Raw genomic sequence first — 10,488 nt, forward strand, 5'->3', positions numbered from 1 at the left:
CCAACCCAGCACATGATCCAACCCAGCAAATGATCCAACCCAGCACATGATCCAACCCAGCACATGATCCAACCCAGCACATGATCCAACTCCGCACACAATCCTACCCAGCACATGATCCAACCCAGCTCATGATCCAATCCAGCACATGATCCAACTCCGCACACAATCCTACCCAGCACATGATCCAACCCAGCTCATGATCCAGCCCAGCACATGATCCAACCAAGGCCCAGCACATGACCCAACCCAGCTCATGATCAAAACCAAACTGATTAAGTTAAATATGATGAGATTTAAAAAGAATTGATAATCCAATAAAATGATAAAATTATTTTTAAACCCCTCATTGGAGCGTGTTTTGTGTTTTTTTTTAATTATTCAATTTTATTTGATCAGATATTATATTGAATCTAATCAATTTGATTTGATCAGATCTATGGAATCTAATCAATTTGATTTGATCAGATCCACTGATTCTAATCAAATAAATTAGATATATTGCATGAAACCAAGAAAATGTATTTATATTTTATATCCGATAATAAACAGTTTATATGTATTTTGTAGATCCAACACTTTTTACTCAAATCAGAGATAAAAGAAAATATACATCATACATTGTGCATTACATGCATTACACACGTACCTGAAGAAACACTTGTTTACAACTATAGCTTTCCATTAGTTTTAATTTGAAGTCTTAGCAGTTTTTAATTTAAAGGTTGATTTTCATAAGATATTTTCTTCTACCTTTAACACTTCAGGGAATAAAATCGTGTGTGAAATTATTTATGTTTGTTCGAAACTTCATATTTTATATCTCTCTTAAAAAAACATGATAAAAAATATTGCAATACAGATTTATTCATGAACATTTGTATTTATAAATAATACTGACATTCTTCTAAACAACTATTAAATTCGAATTATTAATTACTTATTTTTTGAAAGTTTAATATTTTATTATTTTGATGATTTGACAAGAATCTAAGATTGGCGGCCACGGGATTGCTGACGATTTAGTCGGAAATTAGAAAAGTCGTCTTCTTCCTCAATGGATCTAAAAATGGCGTATAAAATATGAGAGTATTATATAATATTGAAAACGAATTTTTAAATGAGCATCAAAGATTCACAACGAGTCCCTTTGACATTTTAACTGAGAGTAAATGATGAGGATATTTTTGTTTTTCTATCTTGAAATTGTTAACGCGCGTATCCACGTATCTCCTCACTTAATAGATGGTTGAAAGGTTACCGAAGTCAATTTTAAATGGCATTTTTTTTATCAAAGGGACAGTGATTATTGATTATTATTTGATAAGAAAATTAAAGCGGAACTTTACAAAAACAAATTCTGAAAAATAAAAAAAATAAAAATTTGTTATTATTTTAATTTAAAAAATGATTTAATTCTAACCTGAGTGGAGGTAGAGAGTTGAGCTGGGTAACCTCTAATCTACCCCTTTTAGGTGGAGGCCCTAGAAATTAAAATATTAAAATTGTCATTAAAAATATAAATTTTTCTTGCACCTTATTTAATTTATTCAACTATGCACCTTACTCGCACCATCATCATTAAACTTGACAAGTTTTAAAAGAAACTTTATCAAAATAATTTAATATCTAAATTTTAGAATTTTTGAACGATAATATGGAAATTATTTTACTGCATTTTTTAACACGGGGTTTCATTATTTTACTTAATTTTAGATACAGGGTGTCCCACGAAACATAACAATTGGTGAATAGTTTTGAATGTCTTCTTCCATATACTGGATTAGATATTAAATACTTTTTGTAGTTCAGTTTGTTAAAAATATTTTACTCAAATATATTTTACGTTGAAAATAATTTTACTTTGAGATGACACCCATACAATATTTTTTATTATTCTCTTTGGTATCAAACAACTTAACAAATTATGGAAGAAGACATTTTAAACCATTCACCAACTTTCATGTAGGTGAACATCCCTTTAAGATAAAATTGAAAAAATAAATTCAAAGAAATTAAATGCACCTGCAGAGGGAACTGAGTCAGTCTGAGAATCTTGCACTCTGCCTCCGAAGGAGGGGAAGTTTGAGAGGTTATCGGAGGTATTATCAATAGTTTCCTCCGACAAAACACTCTGAGGACTAGCAGGCCTAAGAATGATAAAAGGAAGTTACAACGATTTGTTTTTTAATTGTTGTATTTAAATTAGTAGGGAGAAAAATTTGCATGTTTTCAGACATTTCTCTGATCTCAGCAAAAAATGCTAATGCTATTAATTTAAAGAATACACCTACGTCAAGGTTGTATAATAAGGTTGGTTACTCTCGATGGGCTTCAATATACGGACAATGTCGTCTCCTAAGATAGATAGGTAAAAACCTCATGTGACGTCACTTATTATATAGACGATAGTGACGTCATATGAGGTTTTTATCTATCTATCTTAGCAGACGACATTTTCCGTACATTGAAGCGCATCAATGGTAACCAACCTTATTAAACAACCTTCACCTACGTACACTTTCACCAAACTAATTTTGTTCAAAACTGAAAATTGTTTTGCACTTTTAAATGTCGCAAAGCCGAGTTTGTAACTCAGTGTCAGTTTCTTTTTGGTGAGTAAAATACCTTGCTCTCCTCTGTACTTCTTGTCTTCCATCATCTTCTCCTTGTCCTTGTGGTTCTCGGCGTACACCTTCTCCTCCTCGTTGTCTACCTCCTAGGGGTTCTTTCCTCGCACCCTCTCCTCCATCTCCTCTCCCTCCTCCACCCCCTCCACGTGGAGCTGACCCGACAGGTCTTCGTCTTACTCCGGCACGGACCTGAGAGCGTCCTGGTGCACTGGAAATAAGAATTTGTAACACCGTTATTTTGACACAATTTGTTATAAAGTGTTTAAGTAGAAATTTTCTCTTTATCGAGATCTTTAGATTAATCTTCACAAAGGTTTGGCGCTGCCAACCGATATAAAAGTTTTTTTTGTCATTTCTAGCTTACCTCTCTGCGTTAAGCTCCTGTTCCTCTTGTTCCTGAACTGAACCCTGCTCTTTTCTTGGCACTGAGTCCTGTTCCTGCCCTTGCCTAAGAACTGAACCTTGGTCCTGTCCCCGCCTTGGTACTGATCCTCTGGACACGGGGACTCGTCTCCTTGCTCCGAACCCTGTAGAAGATATCACATGATAAACCTTCTATATGTAATGTGCAGACGATATGAGCCAGGTTTACGTTGTATTTTCAGCAAATTTTATTCGAGAGATTTTACTGTCCGCATAATTTCGAAATATCACACTCCTCGATATTATTACCTGAGTCGGAAGAATCAGAAGACGACACTGAGCTTGAAGAAGATAAAGAAGATGATGATGATGATGATGAGGATGAAGAGGATTGTGAAGAGGCTTGTGGACGAGTTCTAAACCCCGGTCTTGAAAATGTCGGGAGTGAGGAAGGTAGAGATTGCTCTGAAGGAGCAGTAAATGATGGAAGATCGCCAAACGATCCTTGATCTCTGTTCAAGAATGATTCTAGATCTGAAGGACCCAGACTATCCGCAGTGTTCACACTAAAATTGATACGATAAAGTGATACTTATAATAATCATAATAATGATAATAATTATTATAACAACGATAATTATGAACTATAATAATGATGATAATTACGAAAAAGATATTAATCATTAAAATGAAAAAAGTTATGATAATTATATTGATTAAGATAATAATGATACTGATGATACATATAATGATGATAATAATGATATTCACCTTTGAGGATTTCTTGACTGTGGGATTCGTCTCCTACCAAAACTTGTCTCAGGTTCACTACAAAATAGGAAATGTAAAAAAGATTATTTAGATACTAGCTTATTTTAAAAATATTAACAAACCTAAGTTCCGGAATTTCAGAGAGATTTGAAATTTGACCGCGGTCTTCAGAGGAAAATTGAGGTTGGCCTCTTTGACCTCCGGGGTTCCGCTTTGGAGGTCTTGTAAATGGACTTCTAAAAGAACAATAATTACGAGTTGGGAATAAAAACACAATTACGTGTTGGGGGAAAAAAGTGCCAAAAGTTAGAAAGACAAAAATGTTGCGAAAACAAAGGTTTAGAATATATTACAACATCTTAAAAACTTCTCTATAAATCATGTTAAATCAACTGGACAGCAGGTTTACGTAATTTCAAGTGAAATTTCATTCAAAGTAGCATTTAAGATTAACAACAATACCCTTTCAACCTTTATCCGAGTCACAATGAGGATGATATCGATGTTTTTCTTTTTGAAATTGTCTGAGTTCTGTTATTTTCTTCAATGTTTCTGAGACATAAACAACTCGCAATTGAAAATAGTTAATTTTAAGTTGGACAAATAAGGAAATCGTAATTATATTTGATCTGATAAAGGTGAAATGGCAACATTTAGAATCTTCAAATGGTTGGTCACTTGAAATTAGATTTTGATACTACAGCCCCTTGAATATTCCAAAAAAAACCTGGTTGGAGAATCTCGATTAACCCCTTGAAGGGGAATTCTTCCTCTTAAACTTTCTAAGAATTCCAGTCTCTCTCCGTCCTGGAACAAAAAATAATTTTTGCATATTTTTGTTTATTTGGGTTTTAACCGTCCTTTCTTTAGAATTTGTTGAATAGGTTCAAAATTCCACTATTCAAGTTAATTAAAAAACTCTAATTATTATTTAATTAATTTCTAAACCTGGACAGCTGGGTCTTCTTGAATCGTATTCTCAACTGGTCCAGGTCTTCTTGTCTAAATTTAATTCAAAATATTTGGACATTTTTATGTTTGATTATTTCAGTCTTCCATATAAACGTAAAAATGGTACAGTCAATACCAGTGTAAAGCGGGATGAAAGTCGTCTTTATCAAGCCTTTTCATAAGAAATATTGCCAAAAATTTCGCCTGAGCTTGGAACTTTTCTGTTGGATCTACAATTCTAAACTGTATAACTGTAACTATACACTGCAGAAGAAATGCTTCAGTTTAAAAATTGGAATCTTATTACATATCTTCACAGGACATTGAATAAAGATCAAATTAATCTGTAGATTAACAAAGAACGAGATCAATCATTGATCTCGATATCCACAATACTTGAGTTACCACCTCAGAACATTTTCAGAGCTAAAGCATCCATAGCAGAAACCAATAACAAAATTTTCTGCTTTATTTTTAATCAATGTTAAAACAAAGACGACTTTTGTTCCGCTTAAAACTGGTAATGACCGTAAATCTTATAGGTCCAAATTTTGATTAGTACTTGGCATGACCCAAAAGATAACTTTTGGTCTTTAAAGATGAAAAATTACTAAAAAAAGATATGACTGCATAAAAAAAATAAAATGGATCTATATAAATAAATCGCGGCATTGAGCAATAAATAACTACTACCTCCTGTGCTCTTAATCCAAGGCCTGAGTTTGAAGCCAACTCCGCCAGCTGGGGAGGAAGGGATTCTAGATCCTAAATAAAAAAAATATATTGATACGGAAGAAGAGAAGCAAAAAATCCTAAAAAATATTTACGATAAAGAAAAAAGTTACAAACATTTTTTTGCTAAACCTAACAGGGTAAAATCTATTTCTAAAAAGTTTAAAATGCTCTTGCCACAGATTTTTTGAAGTTTTACTGCCAAAGCAAGCAAAACAAATTTAGATTTGAAATACAGACAATTCTATTGATTTTATAGAATACTTGCTTTCTCTGTAGAAGTCAATCCACAACTTTTAAACCAAGTTAAATAACATTTCTGTGATTCCATAACGTAGTTACCTCTGAGTTTAATCAGACATACAAACAATCAAACAAACAGGTTTAAGTTTTTTAAAACTGGAAAGAACAGAACAAAAGTTTGTAAATGTTCACCTGAAGAGGATCGACCGGCCGACGATTTTGTTGAAATGAAGATTTTCTCTGGAATTCTGGGGCCTAAAATAAAGTAAAAAAAAGAAGTCATTAATAAAGATATTTTGAAAATTTTTTCTTTGTTTCCATTTTTCGGTCACCCGGCCGATATGAAAACGTTCTCTTAATTAGAAATTAAAAAAAGTAAAAAAATTGTAAAATATTTACTAACCATGTCTCTATGTTAACGAGCTTGTCTCTATTTTCATTTTTTAAACCCTGTCTAATACTAAACTTATAAACTTTGTGACAAATCAAAAATATCTTCTCTTTTAAGATATTAAAATTATAAGTCATTCATTAAGTAATTTTATGACTTGTTTTTGTTAAATATGTTCTTAAACCTTTGAGTGAACTATTGTTCAAACTTTACAACAAATGAAATATACTTTCTTTCCTATTCACCAAACCTCGCGAGTCCTAGTCTACAATCAAAAACGAAAAGTTTTTCTATTTCAAAAAATTCACGTTCTCCACTAAAACCCACACTATACACGGTTTGTTCACTGCAGATAACTGCGTAGATAACAGCAAGGAGTGATAATTAAAAAGATTAAAATGTTGCAAGCTCTCACGTTCCCACGCAAAAATCAAAGAGAATTTTGCCAATTACTTCTTAAAGACTATAGCTTTTTATAGTTTTAAAATGTTCATGTTTAGGGCTACCAAAAAAGCAAAATCAAGTTAGAGCTGTAAATCATGCGACCCTGTCAACCCTGTCAACCCTGTCTTAGATTGCAATTGATCAATGTGGATGCTGTTTGTATTATTTTAACGCAAAACTTTAAAACTATTTTATTATTAACGACAACTTTTTTTAGCAATTACCAAGGCTTGGCCCTCCTGCTCGGCTCAAAAACAACCAGATTATCTATTGTAAAATTATTAAAGAAACTTTGATTTTTTTTAAAATACCTAAATTTATATTTGAAAATATTTTCCTCCCGAAAATTGTATTTGATGCTTTAACTTTTCTGAACTTGGCTAAGCGTCATTTTCTTTATTAGGAAAATATGTTTTCCAGGAAATATATTTCATGCATAAATATGGAAACCATGCTCCGGGTGTATCCTGTGGTATACGGGCAATATTATCATGATTATATTTTTAAACTTTCAATTATATAGGCTTTCCTCTCATCTCATTTCTCAGGGAGGGGGTTTCACCTAGGAACAGATTTATTGTACCGTGAATATAAATTTTTATTTTCTATAAAATTTAACTTGAATGGGATTTTTCTTTATTTTATTTCTCCAGTTAAATCCAGACTCCAGGGTATAATCAATTAAACAAATTTGAAAGAACAAAGTTTTTGGAAAGAATAATTTTAGAACTCCATAATTTTCTGTGCATTCATTCGTAATATTCAGAACTGACCTAATTTCTAACTGTTGTTGATCTTTAATAATTTTTCTATTTTTTTAATCTTAAAACTTTTAAATCCATTTATATTCATGGATACTTAAATTAATTTAATGTTTTTATTTTTGTTTTAGCTCGATGGCTTTATAGTAACGTAGGATTTAGCATGAAGGAGGTAATCAACATTAAACTAAAGGGATTAATTATACCTGAGGCCGCTTTCTTCTCTCCTGAAATGCCTTTTCTTTTGCTTCATCTCTAGGAGGGAAAATGCTTTCTAAAAAAAAGAATTACATTTTTTAAAAGAATTGTTCAAAGATTTTGGTTTCTGCCTTCAACGGGAAATATGTGATAAATTCCATCAAAATTGAATAAATATCATAGTCTTTCAGACAAAATGAAATTATCAAGCTATTAAACCAAATTTAAACTTAATTTTTAATAATTTCCCGCTTGTTTTATTAGTTACCAAAATCAGTAACTTCTCAATATCATCTATAATAACTTCATTCAACGTATATAAGACACGAAAACAATTGCATTGAATATTTATAAAAACCTGTACACTATCATATCGAACATACAGTTTGCAATGTATAACGTATATAAGACACGAAAACAATTGCATTGAATATTTATAAAACCTGTACACTATCATATCGAACATACAGTATGCAATGTATAACGTATTGCACAATTTGGAAATCAACAAAATGGTTTTTGGTTTTCGATGTATTATAAATTATGACAAAAATTGGAATATTATATATATTCTAAAACAGATAAATAAGCCCTTTATCTAGTTTTGATGAATGTTACCTAGATATGTTGCATTAAACCAGGTTGCACATGGACCCTCAACAGTCTCTTGTCTGGCAAAATAGCAAAAAGAATTAATTTCAAAGAAGAAGAAATTCTTTTGTAAATAGAGAAATAAATATTAATAATTATTATTTTAAACAAAACATAAAATTGCTTATTCTTGAAGAAATACTTTATTGAAAAATATGACTTTTGTAGAGAAAACTTGGATACCCAATACATATTATTTCTTAAAGGGAGTGTTCGCGAAAAATGAAAGGGGTTATAGGTTTAATGCGATAAAAAAGCGCTTTTGATTGCTACTAATATTACTTCTATCTGTTGCGTCTATAAGGAGAAAATTGTTAAAAACGATAAATACCGAAGAACGTAGTGTCCACACAAATTCGGAAAGATGCAACATTCAACTCGGATCGTAAATAAATCAATTTAATTCCAAACAAATCATTCAGATATTACAAACAATAGTCATCGATTATTTTTCGATGCATTACACGTTTAAATCCGTAAAAATTCCAAAATAGGCAAAAAGTTTGCTGCATTACACAATTGCAATTTAAAAAAGTACTTTATTGAAAAATATCACTTTAGCAGAGAAAATTCGGATACTCAATACATAATAATTCCTAAAGGGAGTGTTCGCCAAAAACAGTTGATATTTCATAATATTTTGTATTTTTTATGATCTAAGAGTTACTTTTGAAAACATTTATTCCTTTTTCGATGATTTTCATATTTTCCGGGAATGTTTGAAAATCCAGCGCCAGCGAAAATTATTTTTAAAAAACTAAATCAAAAATATTATGAAAAATTAACTGTATACGAATGCGTCGAAAAATAATCGATGACTATTGTTTGTAATATCTGAATGATTTGTTTGGAATTAAATTGATTTGTTTACGATCCGAGCTGAATGTTGCATCTTTCCGAATTTGTTTGGACGCTGCGTTCTTCGGTGTGAGTCGTTTTTAACACTTTTCTCCTTAAGCCTATACCCCCTTTCATTTTTCGCGAACACTCCCTTTAAGCAGATAAGTTTTTAAGGGAACCACTTTGAATCAGACTTATAATTTGTTTATAATATGTTTGATTGGTTGCATGTTCAGTTAGAAATTACAACTTTATATATACTGCAGTAATCCAAAAGTAATAAAGCTTTGAAAACATTTCATTTCCGTTTATTTTGTCAATAATTACATTTCATACCGTCTAAATGTCACTTTAAGTCGATTAACTTGTATTTAAATATTGAACTTATTATGGTAATAGTAATGGGATTTTAGTACTTTTCCCATCTTGCTTCACTAACTCCAAAAGCTATACCATTTAATAGCAGGTTAGACATAACCATTGACAAAATTGACGTCAAATAGTTTTAATATAACGGGTTCTAAAAAAAGTAACTTTTTATTTTTAACTTTTGATATAAAAATTTTCAGTTAATTTTTACAAAATCCTTTCCCTTAAAGGAGCTTTGATCTGAGCCGGGAACTCTTGTATTGTGGAATGTGGATATAAGTAGAGATCAATTCTTAATCTCGATTTTTAGTTAATCTTCAGATTGATTTAATCTTTATTCCAGAACCCGCATTGTAATCTCACTCTCGAGGAATAACGTATATAAAGAGATGTCCACTGCGGATATCAAGATCAAGCAATCGGAATTATGAGTTTTTAACACACAAGTTTGCAGCTAAGCCCTAGATGGATTTAATCCAAGTTTACCTCTCACACGAGGTTGTTTCTTGTTTGAAAACCAATCCTTGTCCGCAACCATTCTTTCGAGCTTTACCACCAATACACAGGTAGAAGGAACCACAGTCTGCAGTACACAATTACAATAACAACAATAACAAAAAATAAAAATAACAATTATAATAACAATAGCAATAAGAAAGAATAACAATAACAATAATAATAATAACAATAACTGTAACAAAAGTAATAACAATAATAATAAAAATAACAATTACATTAACAATAACAATAACAATAGCAATAACAATAACAATAACAATAAAAATAACAAAAAAATAGCAAAGGAATAACAAAACAATATCAATAACAATAAAATAACGATAAAAATAACAATAGCAATAAAAAAATAACAACAGCAATAACAATAATAATAACAATAACAATAACAATAATATTAAAACAAAAATGAACTATTTTACCCTCTGGGTCTGCATATCTGGAGTGATCTTGGTTTTTGCTACTTTCCTCCGGACAGTTAAAGTTGTGCAGGTCCTTGGAGGTACATCCTTTCCTAGAATATATATTATCCTTGGAGGTACATCCTTTCCTAGAATATATATTATCCTTGGAGGTACATCCTTTCCTTGAATATATATAATCCTTGGAGGTACATCCTTTCCTA

At 31.3% G+C, this 10,488-nt stretch overlaps 1 protein-coding gene across 1 annotated transcript in view; it reads right to left on the minus strand.

Moving 5' to 3' along the window:
- Positions 1-847: 847 nt before the first annotated feature.
- Positions 848-10,488, minus strand: part of LOC111711365 (uncharacterized) — a gene marked incomplete in the record, with an annotated part of 16,868 nt that continues 7,227 nt past the window's right edge. Inside the window, 16 exon segments of the mRNA XM_023485705.1 lie at positions 848-1,063; positions 1,424-1,484; positions 2,026-2,150; positions 2,629-2,841; positions 2,998-3,160; positions 3,306-3,562; positions 3,768-3,824; positions 3,890-4,003; positions 4,495-4,574; positions 4,716-4,769; positions 5,412-5,483; positions 5,886-5,948; positions 7,496-7,563; positions 8,106-8,158; positions 9,834-9,930; positions 10,286-10,377. Of these exon segments, the coding sequence (XP_023341473.1) occupies positions 991-1,063; positions 1,424-1,484; positions 2,026-2,150; positions 2,629-2,841; positions 2,998-3,160; positions 3,306-3,562; positions 3,768-3,824; positions 3,890-4,003; positions 4,495-4,574; positions 4,716-4,769; positions 5,412-5,483; positions 5,886-5,948; positions 7,496-7,563; positions 8,106-8,158; positions 9,834-9,930; positions 10,286-10,377 (1,642 nt within the window).

The sequence above is a fragment of the Eurytemora carolleeae genome, unplaced genomic scaffold (assembly GCF_000591075.1).
Source record: "Eurytemora carolleeae unplaced genomic scaffold, Eaff_2.0 scaffold1157, whole genome shotgun sequence".
NCBI lineage: Eukaryota > Metazoa > Arthropoda > Copepoda > Calanoida > Temoridae > Eurytemora > Eurytemora carolleeae.